The sequence below is a fragment of the Micromys minutus genome, assembly GCF_963924665.1.
Source record: "Micromys minutus genome assembly, chromosome: X".
NCBI lineage: Eukaryota > Metazoa > Chordata > Mammalia > Rodentia > Muridae > Micromys > Micromys minutus.
This window is the reverse complement of record NC_137970.1, coordinates 49,611,135-49,637,518: the sequence shown is the minus strand read 5'-3', so window position 1 is coordinate 49,637,518 and position 26,384 is coordinate 49,611,135. Positions and strand designations below refer to the sequence as shown.

Genomic DNA, 26,384 nt, shown 5'->3' with positions numbered 1-26,384 from the left:
TCTTCCCTTCAGATTAAAGTATACCTTCTGATATGCTCTGTAGAGCTGGATTGACGGGCAGATGGGGTTTAGATATTGTTCTTTTCTATGGGACTGGTAATGCCATTTTATTTCCTTAGTGTCCTACTGTCTGTACTAATATTCACTATTGAAATAGCAGCACACCCCTTTGCTGGTCTTGTCCTACAATGCTTTCTCCACACCTAATTGCACTGGCTTGAATCATATGATGGTTTGCATATGCTTGGCCCAGGGAGTGGTAATATTAGAAGGTGTGGCCTTGTTGGAGGAAGTATGTCACTGTGGGGGTGGGTTTGGAGACTCTCCTCCTGGCTGCCTGAGGATGTTTAGTCTGTTCCTGGCTTCCTTTGGATGAAGATGTGGAACTCTCAGCTCCTCCTGCCCCATGCCTGCCTGGATGATAATGAACTGAACCTCTGAACCTGTAAGCCATCCCCAATTAAATGTTGTCATTCATAAGAGCTGCCTTGGTCATGGTGTCTGTTCACAGCAGTAAAACCCAAGACAAATCACCTCCAGTTAACTGGGCGGTAGATCTTCAGGAATCCACGTGGGCGGTTGAGAGGTGAGGAGGTTGAGAGAAGGACAAAGCTGGCAGCACTAAAATGTGAGACCCTAGAGGAGCCAGGAGACCTCCAGCTGCTCAGGGAGTAAGATATGGAGGAACTACACTGCTTATGGAGTAAAACTGAGCAGGACCTACCTGGAAGAACTGGAAAATGAGACCACAGAGGAGCAAGGAGACAGGACAAAACAGAGTAAGGCCTGTGTGGCAACCCAGGGAATCAAGATCTTGGAGGATCTAGCCAGCCTTTGAGTAGAAAAGAGCAGGACTTATTGATGGTACATGGAAAAGAGATTCCAGGTGTCAGGGGGCCTATATGATGGGATGAGTCCTTTGTTTTTTAGACAGTATCTATCTCACTGTAGCCCGTGCTGGCCTGAAATTCACTGGTTGGCCCAGACTGATCTAGAATTCATAGCAGCACTCCTCCTGCCTTAGCCTCCCAATTTCAGGCACTATAAGTGAACATTACCGCATCTGGGTCCAGTTTCTGGTTTATTTCTGTTGTGGACTAACAGCAGACTTGAATGATCTCTATTTTCTTACATCTGTTATGGTATATTTTATGTCCCAGAATGTGGTTGACTTCAATTAATGTTTCATGTGAGCTGAAAAAAAAAAAATCCAATACCTTATTGCTGTTGCTACTGATTCCTTCACTGATATCTGAACCAGTGATTCTGGGCTCCAACTATGGTTAAAGAATCAGCAGCTCTCCAAGAGCCTTCTGGGGGCGGGGGATGGCACCAAATTGAGACTATGCAGGCACCCAGTTGTGTACACAATGTGACTAGTGGGCTGTTGGATGCTTGGGCGTGAAACAGCCTGTGGGACACCTTCAACTGCTAAGGTACTCACCACTAGGGCCAAGCAGCTACCAAGTCCTCAGTTTCTCAGGTATGCTGTAACTATTGTTACTATTTTAACTTACATTAACGGCATACACACACACACACACACACATGCATACATACATACACACACACAATTATATTCATCACGTCAGCTTTGTTCCTCTAGAAAACCCCAACCAATGCAGATAGAACCTCAATGTAATTTTATTTCCTATGCTTACTGTTAATTTATATTTCATCTCTTGCAAACTGCTCATTTTATTAGCGTATTCATTGGTTGGGCTATTTTATGTGTTTGTGTGTGGTTTTTTAGTTACTTGTATGTTCTAAATATTATTCTTTTTTCAAATACATAGTTTTCCCATTCTGTGAACTATTACTTCTCTATAAAGTCTTTCTATTGCTATGTGGAAGCATTTAATTTTATAAGGTCTCATGTATTAAATGTTAGCATTGTTTCAGAGCCAAGTATTATTTTAAAAGTTTTTGCCTATACTTATATCTTGCACTGTTTTCGCCTCATAAAATTTCAGTTTCAAGGCTTCCATTATGGTCTTTGATTCATTTGAAGTTGTTTGGTGCAGTGGGAGATAGGAGAATTAGTTTCATTCTTCTCTATGTGGGATATCCAGTTTTCCTGGAACCCTTTGTCTATGAGGTTATCCGTTGTTCAATGTATATTGTCGGCCGTGGCTGTGTAGGCTTATATCCGTGTCTTCTGTTCTATTATATTCATCTGCATGTCTGTTTTCTGCCAGCATCCGACCTGTTTTTGTTACTATGCCTCTGTGGTGTAACTTGAAACCAGATATGGCAATACTTTGGGTGTTAATACTTTCTGCTCAACATTTTTTTGCCCAGCCAAGGATTTTGTGTTTTCAGATGAATTTAATTTTTTCTACTTATGTGTAGAATGTCACTGGGATTTTTATGGGTATTACACTGAATATTTAGACTGGTGTGGGTAATGCAATCATTTTTACAGTATTAATTTGTCCAATCTACAAGTGTTGGAAATTTTTTCATTTTCTACTGTCTTCAGCATCTTATGGATTTCACTCCTTAAGTCTTTCACTTTCTTGGCTGGGTTTATTTCAATATATTTTTTGCAGCAATTGTGAATGGAAATTTTTCCCTGATTTATTCTCTGCCTGTTATTGGTGCATAGGAAAACTGCTGGGTTTTGTATGTTTGTTTTGTATCCTGCCACTTTACTGATAATGTTTACTGATATTAGAGCTAAGAACTTTCTGGTAGAATCATTAGGGTCTTTGATCCAAAGAATCATATCATCTGAAAATAATAGCATTTTGACTTCTTTTTAATTTATCTTTTGCTCACATGAGTACTATGTTTCCATCATTTACATGTCTCCCTGTGTCTCCACCAAGTCCTCTGAGGCCCCCAACTCCCTCTCAGATTCATGAACTCTTATTTATTATTGTTATGCAGAGATAGAAGACAGACCTATGAAAAGACAGACAGAAAGACAGTTTTGTGCCAGTATGTGGGATATTTTTGTTACTGAAGCTCTGTAGTATAACTTTAAATTAGGTGCAGTGACATATCTATCATCATACTTTCTGTGGAGATATATATATGCATATATATACATACACACACATATATACACACACACATATATATATATACATATATAAACTGGCTGTGATTATTTAATGTTGATCATATATACATGTGTTTAGAGATAGCCATTTAAGATTGAACAACCTGTAAGGTTCTATACAAGTTGTCTACTCAGCTATCTGTAAAACCTACTAACCATAATAACCATCCTCGTAAGATGATAGCCAAGGGTGCAGCAGGGGCACTTCTGTCTTGGGTGTAACCAACAGCTGTCTAAGAGGACTTAGAGCCCAGTAAATAGGAAATAATTCATGCCTAGTACAATGAACCTAGCCAGATACCAATGGCTGATGAGGTAACTGATCTTAGAGGAAGACCTACTACTGCCACTTTTCTAACTCTGGACAATTTTTAAGTATTCTAAAGAATACCCACATATAAGGTATTCTTAACTTCATCAAAAAAATTTCTTTTTAAAAATGATGGAGAGCAATGCAGAGACCCACAACTGTCAAAATGCAGAAGACAACTGTGCTGTGCCCAGATGTAATTGATACATCTACAAAACAACTCCTATACCTAAGTCTGAGGTAATATTGTAGTTTATAAGATTCAGAAGGATATCTGCTGAGTAAGTGTCGTCTATGTATGACAGGAAAACTGTACCCATGAAACATCAACAATATAGTTACCAAAACAAGCCCCACACCATGACAATGCTAGTTGACATTCCAGCATAAATGGGAAAAATCTCATAAGGTCCCACCTCTAGAAAAATAACTATTTTAATTTCTCCCTTTCCTACTTGCATGTCTTTTATTTCTTTCTCTTGTGCTAATGCTTAAGATAAGACTCAAGCATCAACACTGAATCAGAGTACTGAACGTGAATAGCCTTGTCTTGCTCCCAATTTTAATGGAAATGTTTTGAGGTTTTATTTATGTAGCATACTATTGGCTACATACTTGTCATATATGACTTTTCTTATTATATCAAAACCTGTTACTTCTATTACTAATCGTCTCAAGGTTTTTTATTATGCAGGGATATTGGCTTTATCAAAAGCCTTTTCTGTATCTATTGATATGCCTAATTATAATTTCAGTCACTGAGTACATATACGTGATACATTACATTCATTGACTGGTGTATGTGAATTATCCCTGCATCTCTGGAATGAAGATATTTGATCATAATGAATGATCTTTTGGCTGTATTCTTGAATTTGGGTTTTAATTATCATTAAGAATGTTTACATCTATGATCATCAAGGAGATTTATCTATAATCTTTCAGTTTATTAAGTCTTTATCTGATTTTGATATCAGGTTAAGAGACGCATTGTTTAGAAAAGAAAGATTTTGACAGCATTCCTTCCATTCCTATTTCATGGAATAGTTTGAGGAGTTATTGGTTGCGGCAGCGGCAGTGGTGGTGGTGGTGCTGTTGCTGCTGCTCTTCCTCCTCTTCTACTTCCTTTTCTTCCTTTTTCTCCTCCTCTTTCTCCTTCTCCTCCTTCATTTTTCAAGACAGGGTCTCGCTCTATATCCCTGGCTGTCCTGGAACTTGCTCTATAGACCAGGCTGCCCTGCAACTCAGAAATCCTCCTGCCTCCCAAGTGCTGGGATTAAAGGTAGGCAACACCATCCGTTGGCCTGGTGTTAGTTCTTTTAAGGGTCTGGTGAAACTTAGCAGGGAATTGATCTAGGATTGGACTTTTTTTTATTTGATAGATTCGTTGATTATTACTTCATTCTCGATGTTTGTTATAAAGTCTGTTTTAGTTGTTTATCTCATTTTAGTTCAATTTTAGCAGCTACAAATTCATTCTCTTTAGATCTCCTAATTTAGTGCAATTTAAGTCTTAAATGTATATACTAATGTTTTTACGAGTTTTATTCGTATCTGTTTTAATTGCTCCCTTTTTAGCTCTAATTGTATTTATTTGAGTCATCCTGTCCTTCTTTTAAAATATTCTTTATTCTTTCACAATTCCTGTGTGCATATAATGTATTTTTAATCCTATTCGCTCCATTCCCTTCTTCCATCTCCTCTGGATCCTTTCTTTTTCTCAACACATTTCTCACCTACTTTCATGGTTTTTTTTAATTATTTAATGTATCTAGAAGGCAGTTTGAAGACAGAAGGTTACCCCTTTGGGCTTATGGGTTCCCCAGCCATGGGCTTTTGACAAGGTTTACAGCACCAGGCCTGAGTTTTTTTCAGTGAAGTGGGCCTTAAATCCAATCAGAAAGTGGTTGGAGGGGCCAGCAAGATGGCTCAGTGGATGAAGGTACTTACTGTACAAGCCTGATTACTAAATTCAATCTTTAGAGTCTACAGAAAAAGATATCATAGCACACATCTGTAATCCCAGAACTCCTATGGCAAGATGAGAGACAGAGATAAGAAATAAGAGTTAAGAGAACTACCTGGAACCTCAAGGACTACCTTGCCTGAAGTACACAGAAGAACAAAAACAGCAAGAGAGAGCTGGGTGGAAGGAAAGAACCGCCCTTAAAATTTGTCTTTTGACCTCTATATGAGCAACTTTGTACACATGTGATCACACATACACAAGCACACACACACACACACACACACACACACACACACATACACACACTAATAATGATGATGATGTGATAAAGATGACGTGGTGGCGATGGTGATGATGATGATGATGACAATGATACAATGACTGGTTACCCTCATAGCATCAATGCCAGTATTGTACCAGTGGGTTCATCTTACCTGGTGGGTTAGTATTATAGTACCTAAGGTTCTTACTACTGGCTGAGACCACTGATAAATTGTCTTCTCCAGTGGCCTGCATAGCACCTTCTGGTGATTTACAAAAGCCAGCTAGCAAGGAGAGTTTCCTGACAAGTTCTACTTTTATTTCTCTAACTTCTCTCTTTCTTTTGGTTAGTTTGACTAAAGAATTGTTAGCAATTCTTTGTTACGTTGATTTTAGACAAACACTCTACCCCCAGCTCTGTACCCTGCTTTAATCTACTCTGATAGTCGGTGACTTTTGATTGGAGAATTGGCAACATTACTATTAAGGATTACCATTAAAAAGTATATAATAATTATTGTAATTTTGGTGAATTTGCAGTGCTTGATGTTTTTCTAGTTCTCTCTTTTTAAAACTACAGTTATAGCAAGATTGTTTTTTCCTGCAGGTTCATGGATGAGCTTATTAATGCTGTCAGTCTAAATTTCTCCAGGCATCTTCTGTAGAAGTGGCTTAGTGGCCCTGAATTTCTTTAGCCTGTTTGTGCTATGGCTGGTTGCTTCACCTCCAATTAGGACAGATAGTTTTGCTGGGCATAGTATTCTGGGTTGAAAGTTGTCTTTTGGAAACTAAAACACATCATTTCAAACATTACTGCATTTTAAAGTCTCTATTGAAAAATCTACTGTTATTCTGATGGGCTGCCTTTTTATGTGACTTGATATTTCTCTCTTGTTTTCAACATGCTTTTTGATGTTGTTCTACATATTTGGTGTTTTGATTATAGTATGACATGGGACATTTCCCTTCTGGCCTTATCTGTTTGGTGTTCTAAATTTCTCCTGTCTGCTGGCATGCATTTCCTTCCCTAGCTTTCAGAAATTTTCTGCTATGATTTTGTTGAAAATGCTTTCTATATCATTGGAATGAAACTCTTCTCTGCTCATAATGTATAGCAGTTTTTTATAATGTTCCAATATATCTAGAATGTTCTATATGTATTTCCTTAGTAATTTATTATTTTTATTGTTTGTATATTTTATGATTTTTTTTCCTCTGGTAGTCTGTCTTTTCCCAATATTATTGAAGGTCATTACAGTGGAATTAGTCGTTTCTGGAAGAGTTATGCTGCCTTGGAATGTAGTAAGTTTGAAATGCCATTTTTCTCTGGAAGACTAATGTTCAAGTGAGGCACCAGGTTCAATCCCCAGCACACCACTGTTAGTAAAATACTGCCCTTGCCTGCTGTGACTTGCTTGGCTTTAAGATTAACCTAGCTGGGCAACAGAGAATGAGGAAACAATAAACACACGTAGAGAAAAGCAGAGTTCTGTTGGTCCGTTCACTCTGATGGAGATGCACCAGGGCATGAAAAGTCAGTCCATGTTGTATACACAGCTGAAGAAAGAGTCAAGCTAGCTAGCTTGGTAGGGGGTCTCTGTGGTGGCGCAGTTTCAGGCTTCAGTAGTCCAGGAAAGGGAAGCTGTAGTTGACACATTCTGTACACACAGTCAGCATCTGTACTCAGACCAGGAAAACACCTTCACCTTTCTACTCCTATGGGTCTGAGGCATTGGAATTCTTGACATGGACATGTCATGAATGCTCATTCATACAAGGGTACATTAGCTCTCCACATCTTCCTCATTTTATTTCTTATATGATTCCAATGCAGCTTAACTTTCAGTCCTGCTCAGTTTTGTGTAGTCTCTGGAACTCAAACGAGATGAGGAGACAAAACACCATAGCTTCTGGCCTGAGTTATCAGGGTCATCCTTGTCAAAAATTGAGAAAACTTGAAAATTAATAAGGTTCTCACATGGGCACTCGTGCATGCACGCGTGCGTGCGTGTGCGCGCGCGCGCACACACACACACACACACACTCACACACACACACACGTCTATCTCCCATCCCCCATCAAGTGCCTTTCTCGGGACTGCTTATACCAAACTGATTGCTAGGGTGAGTTCTATGTGTTTTCAAGGAGTCTTAAGTTGTAAGTTCTGTATTGCTGAAACTAAGCCATTACCATACGACTTGCCTCAGAGTCTGTATTAGCCCCCAGAATCCTCTGAGTGCCACCTAAGGTTGATAGACACTATGAGGGAAACTGGGCTCACAGCGGAGTTTGAAAAAGCCTGGATTCCCCCTCTGATGAAATCATGCTCTTAAGGGCCAGTCTTTCCTATCCCTCAGGCAAGGGCTGCAGTGCTGAACCCTGGGACTTGGTTCTGAAGCAGAGGAAGTGTAATTTTTTTATGAATAGGACATGGATCAAGGCAATCTCAGATCATTGACTACAAGCCAAAAGTAAAAATAGACGTCTTTTCTGGGCCTTCTGCCATGTACTGGCTTCTCAACTTTTCTCCAACCTTATCCTAGGTACTTAGACTCACCATCCTCTCTTTAGGAAACCATGGACAAGTCTCTTGTATGAAGAAGTCTAGGATCTAAATAAGCTGGTACATTTTAACCTTGTTGCCCTGAGTTTTAAGTATGACCTTTGGAGTCATGTATACAAATCTATTCCTCTAGACTCTATTTACCCCTTTTTCAATACTAGCAAACAAAAATCTTTCTTACCTTTATTTGTGTGCTCTGTATGGAAGCTTGACCAATGTGATTTCCCTGTTGTCAGGCGCCACTTGCCCTGACCTGCACAGCCTTGAGATTGGACTGACTGGGGCAACATAGAATAATTCAGGAACAGATGTCTCTACAGAGAAGCTGAGCTTGGGTGGGACATGCACTGCAATGGAAATGCACGAGCAGCCTGGAGATGCTTCTGCTCTTGAAAATGTTGCTTCCTGAAAGACATGCCCCGAGCATCTCTGACCTAAGCCATGGATCCCAGTTTACTGCTGATCCTCCACCTCCATGTGAGTGAGGAGCTCACTAATAAGCTGAGCCAATTCCACCAGGATGGACTTTAAACTTTCTCTCTCGCTTTGTAAAGTTGCCGATTTTACTTGACTATTACTAGAGATATTCCCGTGTTGCCTACACTGTCTGATTACTATTACCAAAATTTCCCTGTCTACTCCCTAGAGTTTCTAGAAGACTGTGTATTATTCACCATTTTAGAACACCGTGGTGTTTCTTGCTTACCACATATATTCTGATGCTTTGCTGTAAGGCAGATACTCAGTAAGAAATCTATTTTCTTGGAGTGTTGATTCCTTTAACATTATATGGTGCCCTTTGTTATGTCTAATAAATTTTCCTGTCCTGAGGACAGCTCTCAATTTTTAAAAAAATTTTAATTAAAGCATAGTCGTTGTATATATTTATGTGACACACTGTGTTATCATTCCCATATATGTATATCTTATGTAATGATCAGATCAGAGTACTCGGCATAACTTTTTTCGGGTATGCATTTTTTTGTGTGTTAGCAACATTCAAAAATCCTATACTATTTTGATTTCTAACCATCATTATCTTATCACATACGTTTAGAAGTCATTCTTTGTATCCAACTACATTCCTGTATCCACTAAGTATCCTGCTTTCCACTGCTGTGACACCCTTTTCAAGTACTGATAATTTTTACTCTTTTATCTATATCATTGAGATCAACCTTTGGCTCCCAAATGTAAATATGTGTAATGTTTGTCTTTCCTTTCTTGACAAATTGAACCTAACGTAATACCCTCCCATTTACCCATGTTACTGAAAATGACAGAATTTTGTTCTTTGTAGAACTATATAACCTATCGTGTGTGTGTGTGTGTGTGTGTGTGTGTGTGTGTGTGTCTGTGTCCTAGTTTTTGTCCCAGTTGCTGTGATAAAGACTAACCAAAGCAAATTGGGGAAGGAAGGGTTTATTTAGCTTTCATGTCTCAATCAGTTAAGCACTGAAGAGAGTCAGAGCAGAAACTCTAGCAAGAGCAGAGATAGAAACCATGAAGGAATGCTGTTTACTGGCTTGCTCTCCTTGGCTTGCTCATTTGTTAAACAACCCAGGTCCCCTCCCTGTATAGACCTAAAGATTTTTTCTTTTGTTTTTCAGGACTGAGTATTAAAGCCAAGGCCTCACGCAGGGTAGATAAGTACTCACTGAGACAAGTCTCCAATCCTTTCGTAAATTTTTCTTTTGCCTGAGACAAAGTCATGTTTAGGATAGTGTCCAGCTTGCACTCCTCCTGCCTCAGTTCTTCAGAGCAGCTGGAACTTCAGGCTTGTACCATTAAACAGCACTCACACTCAAAGTCCCTGACCTACATGGTTTCTTTTCTCCGAAGAACTTCAATTAATTGTCTGACATTTGTACTGGCAACAAATGTCTTCCATTTGCTTTTGGTTTAAGACAAATCCAATCTCTATCCTTTTCTTATCTGTGAAAAATGGTATCACAAGGATAAATGTTCTAGATTGATGAGGTTTTTCCTTTTTTTTTTTTTTCTTTTCTTTTTTTTATATGAATGAGGCTATGTATTAACCCAGCATCCTCTGTTCTAATGTCTCTTGTTAGCAGCTGCCACCTGCCCAGCGATCCTGTGCAGATCTCTGTCCCTGAGGTGTTAGCTTGTGGCCCCCATCTTGGTCCTTTTCCACCATTTTCAGCCCCTCCAGGGCTTGGAGGACCAGGCGGGTCACACCATTCCTCTGCCGTCCTCCGTAGATCTTGGCCATGGAACCAAGCCCTGCACCACCGCGGAGGTACAGGTGCCGCGCTGCCGAAGCAGCTCGTGCGTAGACCCAGTTCTCATCACACGGGGCAAGCTCTCTATGCTGGGTCAGATTGACCTTGTCCATCCATTTAAGGACTTTCAGCTGCCTAGACTTTTTGAGGAAGGCTGCCAGAGCTCTGACGAACTCCTGCTGGTTAACGTCTTTTACAGTGACTCCGGGCATCGACGGCCTCGAGGTTTTTCTTTTGATGTCTTAAATATTTTCACTCCACTCTCTTTCTCACTCTACTTCAAAATCTAAGCCAGGGTTGATAGCACACACACAGTTCTGAAGCAGACAGAATGCTGCAAGTTCAAAGTCAACCTAGGCAAAGTTACACAGCAAGGTCCTGTATTTCAAAAGAAATAATGAGTGTGGATTGGTTGATTGTGTCTCTTGAATGTAGGCAAGCCTTGTTAAAAACAAAATTCTCCAGTCTAGTTTACTTCAGAATGGTTAATACTTCTGATGGAAATACGAGGTTGTTTTTCTCCAGTTTTTGCTGTGAGAGAACCTGGTAGATCTCTGAATTTACAAAAACATGGGGTGGGGGTCCTTCTGTGATTAGCAGTTCTTCAGAGATCTTAATTCACTGATCATGTGCCATGTATTTCCGGTCATTTGTCAGTTATAGCTTGGGTTTTCCTGTGGCACTATTGGTTCTTAAAGTGTTCTCTCCCCTGTAGTATTCTTCTGTCTCTTAGCTTGTCCATTTCTATAATTGTTTGGTTTATCTTGAGGGTTCATTTCTCTGTTGGCTGTTGGTTCTATGAACAGCTGTTGATGGTGCAACTTTGTTTATATTTTGTTGGTTGTTACCACAGAGTGATGACTTCCAACATACATACCACACCAGTTTGTTCTTGTTGCTTGTTTGTTTGTTTGTTTTTTGTCCCCCCACCAACAGTACTAAAGATGGATTCAAGAGCCTTGCATATGTTAGGTGAGCAGTCTACCACTAAGCTACATCTCTGGCTTCTTTTTCTTTTTACTTTTTTCTTGTTCTTTATTACTTCTAATTGCTTCCATTTTTCTTTTTGTTGTTGAATTTTAAGACGTTCTTATTGCTTCAGTGTGGTTTTTTCAACATATAGTATTGCTATAAAATTAAAACTGGCATCAAGATCACTATTTTCTGCTTTTCCACATCTTTAGTTCTAGGTTCCCAGGCACATGCCACCACATCCAGCTAGTTGTGTATATGGTCTGTTTATTTAACTTACTGCAAATATTTTTGTCCCATGCTGTGAGGTGTTCTTTCACTTTCTGGCAACTTTTATCTTAACCCGTGTGTGTGTGTGTGTGTGTGTGTGTGTGTGTGTGTGTTCGCACACTTATCCACGAAGATGCCAAAGAGGCTAGATGAAGGCATCAGATCCTCTGGAGCTGGAGACACAGGCAGTTGTAAACTGCCTGATGTAGGTACTGAGCACCAAACTTTGGTCCTCTGCAAAAGCAGCATGCATTTTTAACTGGCTGAAAACTTTTAAAGCACAAAAAGAAGTAAGTTGTTTTGTGGTGGTAAGATAATGCATAGCATAACATTTGTAATTTCAGCCATTTTACTAACATTTAATTCCCATGTGTGTGCACATTCCAGTGCATGTCACAGTATGTGTGTGGAGGTCAGAGGACAAGAGGACAATTTGGGGGAGTTGGTTCTTTTTTTTATCATACACATCCTAGGAATTGAGTTCAGGTCTTCAGACTTCGTACCACATGGCTTGGTCCCGCATCCTGACTAGGGGTGGTGAGGAAATGAAGAAACGACATGGACACACAGATGAAGTGTGTGCTTTAGGCTCTCAAATGGAGAAACTGAAGCTCCAGAATCTCAGCATGTTAATTATATCCAATAAAACATGAAGCTGAGACTATTGTCTTCTAATCTTCATCATATGTGTCACATCAGCCTCTTGCCTACGCGCGCATGCGCATGCGCGTGTGCACACACACACATAAACACACACACACACTGAACACTACAATATAGTATTGGAAGAAATTAAAATATAAATAAATAGGAGCATCCTCACATCATGGATAAGACTTACTATCGATATAGTAGTAAGTTATCAATTTACTACAGACTTATCAATACTTTTAGCAAAATATTTACTGAATTTATGCGCCTGATTTCCACCTTACTGAGTCAAGATCTAGCTTCTCATCTCTCCCAAGCAGACCACACTAAGCTAATTGGCCCATCCGCTTCTAGATAATTCTTCTGTTTTCACCTTCCATCTTTCCAGAGATGAGCTAGTGCTGTGAATGCATACTACTGCATCCAGCATTTGGTCTGAGGATAACATTCAGGTGGTCGGCTTGCATGGAAAATGCTTTTACCCACTGAGCCATTTTACCAGTCCAGCGTTGGATTTTTTTTTTTTTTTTTTTTTTTTTTTGAAAAGAGGAAATTGTTTTGGGTTGTTTCATTTTGTTGTTGTTGTTTTTTTTTTTTTTTTTTTTTTTTTTTTTTTTAAGGCCAGGTTTCTCTCTGTGTAACCCTGGCTGCCCTGGAATTAGCTATGTAGACCAGGCTGGCCTTGAACTCACAGAGATCTGCCTGACTCTGACTCTGCCTCCCAAGTGCTGGGATTGAAGACATGCACCGCTGCTACCACCAGACTCAGCCTTGGGTTTTTATATAGAGCTTTTTACCTTATTAAAGTAATTCCCTTCTATTCCTATCTCATTGTATTTTTCTTTTTAAAAAAAAAAAAAGACGGTGTTTTGCTATTTTTTATACCTCTCATTGCTATACTACATTAGCTTATTCCCAGACATTAAGTCAGTATTGTATTTCTAGAAAGATTGATGGGGTGATGTTTATAATCTATTTACATATGTAGCCAGATTCAATGTGGTAAGGTTTGTTGAGTTTTGCATCAATACCCGAAGAGATATTAGTCTGTGTTTTTCTTTTCTTGTTATATCTTTGACAGGTTTGGGGTCTAGAAATGTTTATGGAAACTGGTATTAGTTAATTTTTTTAATATTTTATAAAAGCCACCAGTGAGATGAAGTTTAATAGTGGGCACTAGAGTGTTTAATAGTATTACAGCTCTCATTATGTTTCTATTGAAACTCTCTGTGTTTTGCATGGATTTGGGTTATTTATGGCTTTTTAGAAATTTTTCCATTTTATCTAAGTAATCTCATTTATTGGCATACAATTGTTTATAACTCTTCTTTCAGTTTCTTTTGTTTCTGCAAGACCAATATTTATGTCATTTCTTTATCCTTAATCTTATTAATTTGTGTCTTCTCTCTTATTTTCTTGGCAAGTCTAGTTAAATTTTCTTGCTTTGTATGTAGAGCTTTTTAAAGAATTAACTTGTAGTTTTGTTCATTTTTTTCCCATTGCGCTATTCTCTTATTTATTTCTGTTCTACTCTTTTGTGTTAGTTTCTTTCTGTTTGCTTCGGTTTATTCTGTTTTTTTGGGTTTTTTTTTTTTTTTTTTTTTTTTTTTTTTTTTTTTTGATTTTTCTAGGCCTTTTAGGTAGAAATTTATATTGTTGACTTTAATTTACAAGTTTGTGTGCCAGCATCTCACTCCGTAGCACAGCTACTTCCTGGAATGTACAGGTCATGGTCCTCTCATCTCAGCTTCCCATCAAAGTGCTGAAATTATAGGTATGGACTGCTGTACTCAAGTTTAAATTTTTATTCATATAAAATTTCCAGACCAAGTAAAATTAATTTACTAGAATACATGATTCAGTGATTTTAATATGTTTATAATGTGACAGGTTGCTTACCACTATCTATTTTCCCAGGCCACAGTGACTGATGATCTACATTTGTCTGTATGTGTTTGCTTACTTGGGGCATTCCATATGTAAGATTAAGTGTTGACAGTTTTCTTTGCATAGATCATCCCACCACCTTTGGCCTCTATTGCATTTTAATCATGATGAATCCTTTTCTTTTGCTTTTTGGTTTCAGATCTTGTTTGTTTGTTTGTTTATTGGCTCTCCTCTCTTTGTGGAGTTTCTGCCATGACTCTTCTTGTGTTCATTCTGTTTCTTATGTATACAGCTTCTTAGCAATGGAGATTATTGCCTATCTTTAATTTTTTGGCATCTTTACTATTTATTAATTTTCTTCTCTCCATCTTTCTCTTCTTTTCAGAATTCCATTGGATGTATGTGTCTGCTACAGTGCCCCACATTGCTCTGAGCTCTGTCCACTTTCCTAGCTGACAGTTTGCTGAGTTTTCTCTTGCTGCCTCAAATGCACTGTTGAGCCCCTCAGCCAAAGTTCTGTTTTGTTTTGTTTTGTTTCAGTTATTGTAGGCTTCAGTATAGAATTGGTTGTTTTTATACCTTGCATTTCTTTATTAATGGTCTGTTTGGCATAACATTGTCATCATACACCCTGTGGCTTTTTAGGCATAGTTTTCTTTAGTTCTTAAAAACTGTTTACAACAGTGGCTTTGTCTTCTGTGTTGACGATCTGCCCCCTCGAGACACTGTTACCTGCTTTTTTTCCTGTTTATATGCCAGTTTCCTGTTTCTTTGCATGTCTCATAAATGTTTTGAAAACTGGATATTTTAAATATTATATTGTAACAACTAGTAATATTATTACCGACTTTGCTACATTAGTACAGAAAAGTCTACTTGCCTTTGATGTACAGCCTTCATGTTGCCCTTGTGCGCACCTTTGCCACCACACATTTCTGGGATCTTAGTGTAGTTCTGCCTCTTTTCCTGTGATTCCTTTTTAGCTCCTGGGTAATCTATCTCTGGTGATATCACACCCACCTATTAACCTGAACTAATTGCTTCATAATTCCACCACTGCAATTTTAACAATGCCCTGGAGTATAAATTGTTCTACAATCTCGTCCAATTAAAGTTGGGGCCATTACAAGGGCAGGGTTTTGACCATCTTTGAGGCTTATTCAGACCATAAGAAGGTTTTTCTTAGCTTTTTCTCTGGTTTTTCCTATTAAAGAACTTCCTATTGTATCTTGTCAAGGCATTCTGTAATTGCTACTAGAGTCATAGTACTCCCAGTCCTCTTAATTATTCAACAATGAGGGATGATTCTGATAAATCTCTTAGGCAATAAATCTCACCATTTTTCTTTTTAGATAACCGCTAAGACTTTCTGTTCTTTTATCCCTACCAATGGCACTAGGAGTCAGTCCAAGAGCCTTGAAGATTTTAGGCAAATGCTGTACCATCAACCTGCATCCATAACCCAGGAATTGTCTAGTCTTAAAGCTGGTATCTCCTCCTGGACAGAACCTCTGCTCTGGTACATTAGATCCAAAAGCAGGGAAAGCAGAATGACACAAAATGACTCTTGTGAGCAGGCTGCTACACAAGAATGGGAAGCCACCATTTTCTTCCACATCGATCTCTTGGCATTGAACCCTCTCCCTATGGAAGATCTGTAGTAGAGATTATCTGAACACAATGTTATCTACTGGCCTGTCATTCTGCCCAGTAGAGAGCCCCACACTTACTAATGTGAGCTTAGAGGTAAAAGAACTCCCTAGCTCATCATGTCCATTCCCCGGAAGAAGGATAGCGCTTAAGGGAGATAAAGCTTATGGGGATAATACATCTCAGCAGTCTATCCCTACTGGATCAAACTGCCACCCTGTAGCAAGAGATACAAGAAGAGGAAGCACCATGTTGCTTACTGACCCTACCCAACTCCAGAATAAAACACTATGGATACTGAACATGGGATTAGGAACGTATTGTAGATGAATGTCAATTGCTGTGATTAAAACCATGACAAAAAGCAAATTGGGGAAGAAAGGGTGTATTTCACCTTACAGCACCATATCACAATCCATCACTGAGGGAAAATGTCAGAGCAAGAACTCAAGGCAGAAACCTGGAGGGAGGAGCTTGATGGAAGAGTGCTGCTTACTGGCTTGCTCAAGCTGACTTATTAGGGCAACACCCACAGTGAGCCGGACCCTCCCTCATCAGTCATCAATCACCAATCGAGAAAATGCATCAGAGACTTGCCCACAAGTCAATGCAGCTGGGGCATTTTTTCACTTGAGGTTCCCTCTTTCAAAATTAATATAGGGTGTATTAAGTTGGACGGGAGCGGATGAGGGCACAAGTATCACAGACTATTGCAATTCTTACCAAGATTTACTACAGCCTGGCTGTAGGCAATTGAGATAGTTTCCAGAGATCTTAGGTAATTCCTTTTTTTCTGAGTCAGGGTCTCAAACTCACTATGTAGCTAAAGATGACCTTGAATTTCTGGTCATCCTGCCTCTACCTCTCCAGTGCTGAAATTACAAGCATGCACCTCCTCCATGCCTAGTTTATCCAGTAAGGAAGTCAAACCCAGGACCTTGTACATGCTAGAAAAGCACTCTACTAACTGAGCTACACATCCAAGCTCCTTAAGTAGTTGAATTTTAGACTGCATTTCAGCAGACAGATTTGATTCTGTAGGATTCTCAAGCTTGTCACCTGTTTAATTCTGCAACAGAAATCCCACTTGTAGATTTGTAAAGTTTATTCACATACATGTTTTCTCTGTATGTTCCACACCTCCAGCGTAGGCCAAGAGGTCCTCACCTAAGCAGGACAATCAGAGAAACCTAGAAATAGAGGTAGCAATTGAATGCTGAATATTGCCAATGGGTCTATACTAGTGGCTCATCCTGGAAGACTAAAGACAAAGTAGGAAGTGGAGAATTAAAATGCAATAATGGAAGCCACCCCCTCATATTCTCTAACCCTAGTCTGCTCCCTAAAAATAACTAAGAATATAGTAATGAATTTACAGAAGAGAGGGCTATAGACCTCTACAGAGATGGATTGGGATAACTTTCTTAAATCTCACAGGAACACTAACAGGGTCCAGAGGACAAAGTGTTTCCTATGTGGAAGGTTCACCAGTATATATATAACCGGTTCTGCAGCTCCCTTCAGTGGCTTTATTATCTAGGCAAAGGACAGGAGATTATATACCTAATGGTTGCTGCTGTTCACCTGAACTTTAACTCCAGGACACATAGACCCTAAATAGCTGCAATCTCTTCTTTGTGAGAAAACCTATGACCAGTCAAGCTGGACCAATCAGATTATAAAGACCTGAGGGAGTGGCGGACTTCCCTAGGGATTCCCAGAGGAGCAGTGGTAGCATTCATTAGTGCTCTAATCAACACCTTAATTGCCAGCATCTTTCTAGTCCTCTGTACTGGTGTTTGCTTGGTGTACAGTCACCTTCCTCATCTTTCAGCAGGGCTTCCAGGAGGCAAAGATCTTCCCCAAGGCATCTGCATTCCATCTTCTTTCCCTCCCCCTTTCATTGAGCTCAGGAAATTGATTTTAATCCACCAGGCTCCCGTTGCTTAGCAACAAAAGCGCCTGCTCCTAGCAACCAGGAGCCACAAGGATGCTGCAAAAAGAGGGGGCTGTCTGGGCAATGCTCTTGCTCAGCTATCGACTGCTCCTTCTCCGGTGCTTTTGTTTTCAAGCCATTATACCCTTCCTCTCTCACTTGCTGAATTTTGAAAGGCTGATTGCTGGGGCAGCTTAGTGACCTCACTCACCAGCAGAGTGCCAACCAGGAGGCCCTGTGAATCAAATGGCCCAAGACAATGAGAAACAAATCATGATGACAACAGATTGGGCCTAGCTGTGAAAACACTTTCACTGAGAGAGACAGAAGTCAGTAGCTCTGTGGTGGTTCTTCCATTGTGATATTACAGGTGAAAGTTGATCTTATAACGCTGGGTGAGACCATCAGGAATAAAAAGTGAGACAGGAACTCCTGGAGAAAAATCACTCCTCCCGATAAGCCAGCTGGTTTTATAAAGCAGCTTAGGTTCACACAACTAAATCTGGGTCAGTGCCACAACACAGGATCCCTGAGACAGTTAGCCTCCTTGACAATGCTAGGCCATCCAACAGCCCATGAGGAATTTGCTTTTTTTCCTAAACGGTAAAAGAAATGATTGCCCACACGTGAAGAAGCCTCCTGCCTTATGATATGGTCTCAGAAATGAGAATGACCTAAAGAATTAATACTTATTCCACTTTCCCAGAATCGTTGAAGTAGTTAAGAGTTCAGAGGCACCAGGAGAGGCCTTTCCAGAATTTGACTCTGTGTTGTGACCATGCATATTTTCCCAGAGTTCCCACATCTTTACAGAAATAGCAGTTGATGACTCCCCAGGGAGTAGAAAGGGCCCTGGTAGTAACTACCAAAAAGAAGGCACAAGAACTTACATCAGGAGACCCACAGCCATGTCTTCCCCCAGGTTCAACTCAGAGGCTCATTCCTGCCTCTTAGCCACTTTCTTGCCGACCTCTCTCTTCCTCCTAAGAAAAAGGCTTTGGCCTCTCTCTCTTCCACTGCCCAGCATACAAGCCTGCCTCCACAGGCTGAGGGGGCAGCATGGCTGCCTCCAGAATGAGGGAGCTGAAGTGAAGGGGTGTGCTAGGTGTCTCCGGGCACAAGCTACTGCCTGCACACCCACAGTGCTGCTGGTGCACAGAGACACATAGAAGGCTCCTGTCACCTCTGTGGAGTTTATTCGCCACACCCAATGCCTTCCCAAGGCAACCAGGCAAACAACACTTTGGTAGACACCTTCCTTGGGAAGTGTCTGAATTCCACATGTAAGCCTGGCTATTACAGAAAACAGCAAACCTAATCACAAGAACGTTGTAGTAAGCGCCCCTGTACACAGCACCCAGCCTTAGAGAAGATCAGATCCCAGACATTCATCTCAGCAGTGGATCCCTAGGAACTTCAGGATGCAATCCAAAAGGACAACAACTCTTGTCACTCCGCCCTGCTGTCATGATAGGTCTAGGATGAGTACCACCCTGTCACATGAACAAATCCTGAGTGTCGAATGCCTGATGGCTCATCAGTGTCATCGTGAGTTTTTTCTGGTGGGCAGCACAAGAAGATTCTGCATCCTTGCCCAGACAGCACCAAGAAAAGGTGCACAGGCAGGTTTGGTGGCCATGCCTTTGATCCCACCACTTGGGAGGCAGAGGCGGGTAGATTTCTGTGAATTCAAGACCAACATGTTCTAAAACGGGAGTCCCTAGAAAAGCCATGGCTACGGTAGGGAGACCGTCTAAAAAGAAAGAGAGGTGGGTGAAGAAAAAGAAGTGTCTGGTTCATGTGCTCCAATCGGGTTGCAGCACAAAGTATTCCACAGTGCACACACTCTTTCATAAGTGTGATCGCCAGAATAAGCTCAGTGACAGGAAGCACTGGTCCACAGGAGGCTCCTCCGGAGACCCATGGGAGCTCTGCCTTGTGCTACTTAAGACCATGGGGGATCCTCAGCTCCAAGACCGCACTGAGAGTCAGAGCAGTGAAGTGAAGAGCTGTATGTCCCCCTGACAGAATGCTAGAGTTGGGTTAATTTATGTCAGCCTTAAGGAAACCCTTGAAAAGAGGATAAAGAAGGACTCCGCCCCAATCACCCCTAGGCCTCAGACACTCAGAAGAGGACGGAAGACACCATGCAACAGCCTATACCTAGATATCTTGGGAAAAAAATGCCTCTGGCTTCCTCTGAGAGCCACAGCAATCCTTACCCATTCTGGAAGACACTGTAGATTCAGGGCTTTTTCCTGTGGGTGAGAGGCTTCCGCAGCTTAGAGCACAAGCGTCTGCTCCAGCTGAAGAGGCCAAGCAACAGGTCCTAGTCTCTGCTCCAACAGTATGTTTCTTTGGGTCCCTGGCTGGACCACTTTCCTTCCCAGGGGCTGTTTCCTTATCTTTACAATGAAGAGGCCAGCAGCTCTCTAGGACCCCATGAGCTTTGAGGTTTCTACAGTCTCAGCCCGAGAGCCATACACAGTCCCTGGTGCATAAACGGTGCCTGGGTTTTAATCACCTTCTGTCGGGGCGGTTCTTCCTGCCTGCTCTCTACTGTCTATGGGTTTTGTTTCCTCTGGCCAAGTCCTGTGTCTTGATAAGGATACTGATTGTCCCCAAAATGCCTGCACTGGAAACAGACATTTCCCCAGCTCAAAGACTCCCTGCTCTTGAGCCCATGCTTGAGGAGACAACAGCCTCCAGGAAGCATGTTGGTGAGTCATCATGGCACAGGCTGGCTATTTGCCATTCGCCTGGGAGGGTGAAAGCAGGGGGATAGAATTCAAGGTCATCCTCAAACACATAACAAGTTTGTGGCAGCCTAGGATATATGAGAAGCTGTCTCAAAATCAACAACATTTGAAACCCACCTCAACCGCCTCCAGGGAGGAGAAAGGAGCACACACACACACACACACACACACACACACACACACACATATATGCATGCACATGTGCTCCCCCTCTCTCCCTCCCTCCTCTCTCTCTCTCTGTCTCTCTCTCTGTCTCTCTCTGTCTCTGTCTCTCTCTGTCTCTCTCTGTCTCTCTCTGTCTCTGTCTCTCTCTCTGTCTCTCTCTCTCTCTCTCTCTCTCCTCTCTCCCCCCTCTCTCCCTCTCTCTCCCTCTCTCTCTCTCTCTCTCTCTCACACACACACACAGCAGGGGGAGGGAGAGAAATCAAGAACAAGCAAGGGGGCGGGGTCATAAACTTATCGGATACTGATACCAGATGCCCAGGCTGGAACTCTAGCTTGACTCTGGCACTTCCATCAGGGACTGTGTTGCTGGGAAGTGCACAGCAATCAATAGGCACTCCAGGGGTCTTCTTAGAGCTTGCTGCCCAGCTAGTGAAGAGCATACAAACTCAGCTGCTCCCAGTCTGAAGAAGGACACTAGGCAGTGAGAAAGCAGAAGAGCCCATCTCAGGCCTCTGAGACAGCACAGTGCTGTGGACACTCTCCAGGGTGTACCTGCCTCTTGATTGTCTCTGAACTGTCAGGAACTTAACCTTGGGGAGCAGTTGATGTCCCCTATTCAGTTCAGACAAGAGAAGCCACGGATATGAGTGCTCTTTAAAGACTGGCCTTGAACTCAAGATCTTCCTGCTACAGCCTCCACAGCAGCTGAAGTTGCAGCCCTGGGCCAAAAGGTCTGGCTTAATGCCAATATCATTCCCAGACTACTCTTTCATTCATTCTATTTGCTTTTTATTGAAGACAGACACAATGAGCTCCAGAGAAGGAACCCTATTGTACCAGGTTCCATAGAAATCTATTGCAGAAATCAAGCCTGAGTATCAAGAAGAAAAAAAAAACTGTATAGATAGAGACTGGATGTCCCAGCTTATGGCTCTTATCCAGTTTTAATTGTTAAAATTAAAATCTCCTCTCAAACTTGGCAAGATTTAGATGATAAAGTGTGTGTGTTCCTCCCACTCCTGGCCTTCTACCTCCATCCTGTGATGTGATAATTTCTCCTGTTTTTTTTTTTTTTTTTTTCTTTCACAGTAGAAAAGTAAAGTGTGAAGGGGTTATGTTACTTGTCTAAAAGGACGTAGAGAGTGGTGAAGGCAGCCTTTAGGTTTAGTTTGTGCAGAGCTTCAGCTGCATACTCAGTGGTTACACCATTCTTTATTGTCCCCATACCCATTGCTTGATACCTCACCAGAGAGGCTAAGGTAACACAGTGAGCAGTTTGCTCGGCCTTTAATTGTGTTCTATCACTGATAGCATTTTCCTGGGCTTGGCAGGCAATGCAGATAGCAAGAAACCCAGGGGGAGAAAACAGAGGCATTCTTTTCCTAGGCTTCACAGTCAACAGTGCTTTTTGTGGTAGCTGTGGATAATAGCACAAATCAAGGAAGTTGATGAGTTGGGGGGTGGTGAGGCAGCTTAATCCCTTGAGTAAGTAGGTACACAAGCAAGACTCAGTGCTGTTGCTTGATACCCGTCTGATACTCCGATGCCCAGCCATCTGGCACCCACCTCTGCTCTGAAGCAGCTCAGCTTTGATCTCCAGGACACCCACATTTGTAAAATGGGCTCCTAACTAAAAGGTAGTTCTAGAAGTACCAACACCTACTTTTTATTCTGAAGTGTCACCCCCCACTACCACCCCATTCATTCTCTTCTACAGCCTGGTATTACTGGCTGCAAAACTTCTTTCAAAATAGAGCCATATTTTTTTCTTCTGAACCTCTAACTCAAATGCATGGTTAATCTTTTATGCACATTTTTTCTGTAAAAGTATTTGTTGCCCTAGAGAACATGTATTCCACATTCTGTTCTTTGTCTTGGAGCTTGTTGACTCCCTCCGTTTCCACCACCCTGGCCCCTGGGGAAAGCCACCCATATAGAGAGCAACAGCCTATAGTGGGAATTGGGAAGATTGACCATTTCTCCCTTCCAAGTACTAACCAGGCTCAACCCTGCTTAGCTTTCAAGATCAGACAAGATCAGGCATGTTCAGGGTGATATGGCTGTAGACAAGATTGACCATTTCTAATATTTGCTGCTCTACTCCAACCAGCAAGGTGGGCACTCTAGAAGAACTGGACAGCTTCATGGACCTACTGCACAAAAGGATTGTGGAGCTTTCCCAAATACCTAAGGCTCAGGCTTTGGTAACTTCAAAATGTTCCCCCAAATCTGTCTCCCTTCCAAAGGGTGAAGAAAACATTTGGTTTCAGGAGACGTTTGGGGACCTGTTTTTATGCACTACCTAGTAGGATACAGGTGCGGGCTTAAAACCTTACTGTCTTTCTCAGCTTTCTGACACCTATGACCAGAGTCCTGTGTCAGTCTTTGTAAGACTTTGCAAGGTAGCAAAGAAATATGTCACTATTGCACTCAAAGAAAGTTGATAACTTTGGGGAGTACACTTTCAAATCCCTGAGCCTTAGTCTCTTCATGATGTATAAACCTATGCTGATCTGAATGAGCTCAAAATGTCATTATTTCCAAATCTCACTTGCAGGATTTAGTCTTATTTCTGCCTCCGTGACAGGTCCTTAGACTGGGTTCCTTCCTCCTAAAAATTGTTGACACCAGTTTTGTTGGTGTAATTTCTGATCACACCTTTCTGTATAAAATGATGGCTTGAGTTTGTGTCCTCAAGTTTTTTGTGTTGAAATTGAATTTCTCTTGTAAGGCAGCAAGAGGATAGAAACTTAACCCAGTATGGTGCTTAGAAGTGGGACCTTTGGTAAGGGATTGGGGTTAGTTAAAGTCACCAGGACAGAGTCCTCACAACTGAACCCCTGTATCTATAGAAAGAGACAAATCAGAGGAGACAAGTATTCACAGTCCTCCTTAGCTTCTGCTATGTGATGCCCCGTATCACCTCAGGACTGTGCTGACTAGAAGACCATCTCCAGAAGTCAGAACAACGAGGCCTGCCCGTCCTTATATTTTAAACCTTCAGGAATGTGAAGAGGGAAGTCAACCGTAGTCATCACATAAAATGCTTTTAGAATTTCACTTGGACCTTGTATAGAATATCTAGTGTCTAAAGATCTAAATAATGGAGCTCAGGAGATGGCTCAAAGGTTAATATCACTTCCAGAAGACCCAGGTTTGATTCCCAGAACCCACATGGTAACACACAGCTCTTTGTAACTCCAGTTCCAGAGGATCCAATTACATCTTCTGGCCTTAGTGGGTACCAGGCAACTAAGTGATAAACAAACATATTTAAAAAAAAAAAAAACCCATATACATAGAATAAAATTAAGTCAAAATACAATTAGATAAATATCTAAATCTTGGAAACAGGCATAGTGATGTATACCTTTAATCACAGCATTCAGGAGGCAGAGGCAGGTGGCTGTCTGCGAGTTCAAGGCCAGCCTGGTCTTCACAGTAAATACTAAGACAGCCAGGGTTATGTAGAGAAAGCCTGTCCCAATAATACAAAACAAAAAAAATTCATAGTTGTGTACACTCAGAGTCCCACTATTAGAGAGCCTGTGATAGGAGGGTTTAAATCACCTTGGGATACATAGCAAGAACTAGTTTCGAAAAACCCCAAGAAAGAAAGCTATAGTGCTTCAAAGATGTATACCTTTAACATTTTAACATTCTAATAAATGTCACAAATATAACACAATGCATGTGAATTACTACAGGCTTAATAAGGTCTAGTCTGCAGCCCTTCCAACTGAAAGCTTCTGCCAAATGCTTTCTGACTTCTATTCTCTCCAGCCTCCACGAGAGACCCTGACAATGAGCAACATTGGTTGATCCAATGCAGTATTTCTCAGACCACGTAGTACAGATGAAATAGCTAAGCATCATCCACAGTCTGGTATTTGGGATCACTGACAAAACTCCTCCCATAGGTACATCAGCCTTTTGCTTGCACTGGCCTTGCATCACTTCATATGCCATGGCATCCCTGAACATCAGATAGCCCTGAACCTCAGGCCTGAAGCCTGGCAGGTTCTTACTCAGTGTTGGCTCATGCCTATGGGCTAGGATGGGAATGTGTTTACAGCTCTGTCAGGGCTACTGACCCCATTCTACTCCCACCCCAGAACACCACAGAGCCGCTACAGAAATATGCTTCTAGCCTTTAAAACTCTGGTATTATCTTCCGTCAATTTGCCCAAGGGATATAATCTTTCAAGAATCTTACCCCTGTGAGCCCATGACCTTCTCCTCAGCCACCTGACTTGTGTGGGCAGTTCCCTTTACCCCTGCCAGGAGAACTCCATAGATCCGATTTAAAAGCCACTGGGAGCAAACTGGGGTTCTTTTGTCTAGTTTCTTTGGACCCATATTGCTTTCATTGTTGCTTTGTGGGCACATGCATAGATACACAAGTGAAGCAAGTCCAGACTTGAAAGTTAAGAACTTCGAGGAATTTCTCTGATCCTGGTACAGCAGGGATCCTGAAGTAAGCTGCTTGCCTTCTTTCCACCTTGGCTAGTCCATGTACAGAGCTGGTCTCATAATCTCTCTCTCTCTCTCTCTCTCTCTCTCTCTCTCTCTCTCTCTCACACACACACACACACACACACACACACACACATTAACTCTGACCTTGCTTGAATAAGGCATCCTTCCATGTTTACATGTTCTGGAATTCCAAGCACTCATGTGGGAAACACAGTTCCCGTGGATAGGAAAGCACACTGTTAATGATATAGTTGAGAATAAGGAGATAAATATGAGGCAGGACCAGAAGATGCAAAATTAGGCTCACTGATTCTTTGCAAGCCACTCAACCCATTTGGCTCTGAGTTCTTCCTTTGCATAACACAAAGTACTTTTGCTGAGTACACACCGCACAGTCACCAAGAGCACAAACTTTAGTGTCAGCCTGAGCCAGGTTGGAAGCCAGCATGTATAATGTCTATGATGTCAATAGAATGTTTTAATCAGCTTTGTGTTACTATAAAAAACATACCTAATACAAACCTCCAAAGATAAAAGGGTTAATTTGACTCATAGAGTTGGAACTTCCTGACAGTATAGATTGGCCCTGTTAATTTTGGACACATGAAGATGGAGCTTTTCACGGCAGGTAGTATGCAAAACTGCCCACTCTGTGGCCCGGAGGGTAAGAGAGAGGGAAGAAGAAGAAAGGACTAGCATCTCATTGTCTCCTTCTAGAATATAAACCCAATGGCCCAAAGTCCTGTCAGGCCATATGTCTTAGGGTTTCTGCCACCTCCCAACAGCTCCATCCTAAAGGCCATGCCTCTAACACATGAGCCTTTGCAAGTTCCAAGTCAGCAAACAGCTGTAACAGCAAAACATCTTAATCATAGCACTAAGAATACTGAGGCCTAAGATTTGCCACTTTAAGGCTAGTATGGGCTACATAGTGAGTTCTAAGCTATCCTGGGATACACACACCAAGATCCAGACTCATAAACTGAAGAAACAACAACTCCCCCCCCCCTCCACAGCACTCAGTGGCGTAGCACTTATGTAGCATACAGTAGGTCTGTGTTTCATCCTCAGCACTGACAAAATGTATCCAAACTACAGCATCTACTGATCAAGCCTCAGTCTCTTTAGCAGTGTATGAAACACTAATCAGCTGCCGTATGAAGTTGTAATAATTCAGTGAGACAGCACAGCTGACAGCGGA

At 41.5% G+C, this 26,384-nt stretch overlaps 2 protein-coding genes across 3 annotated transcripts in view; one reads left to right on the top strand and one right to left on the bottom strand.

Moving 5' to 3' along the window:
• Positions 1–26,384, top strand: part of SLC16A2 (solute carrier family 16 member 2) — a 110,321-nt gene that overhangs the window by 50,067 nt on the left and 33,870 nt on the right. The gene's annotated exons all lie outside the window — the stretch shown is intronic.
• LOC308414357 (small ribosomal subunit protein eS19-like) lies at positions 10,240–10,626 on the bottom strand (the record flags this gene model as incomplete). 2 transcript variants are annotated; one of them, XM_080909585.1, is made up of 2 exons in its annotated part: positions 10,240–10,284; positions 10,369–10,626. In XM_080909585.1, 2 exons carry the CDS (start codon positions 10,624–10,626, stop codon positions 10,240–10,242), a joined length of 303 nt encoding a protein of 100 aa, XP_080765711.1. The 2 variants fall into 2 exon arrangements, with proteins under 2 accessions (XP_080765711.1, XP_080765710.1); XM_080909584.1 differs by having other exon boundaries at positions 10,240–10,626.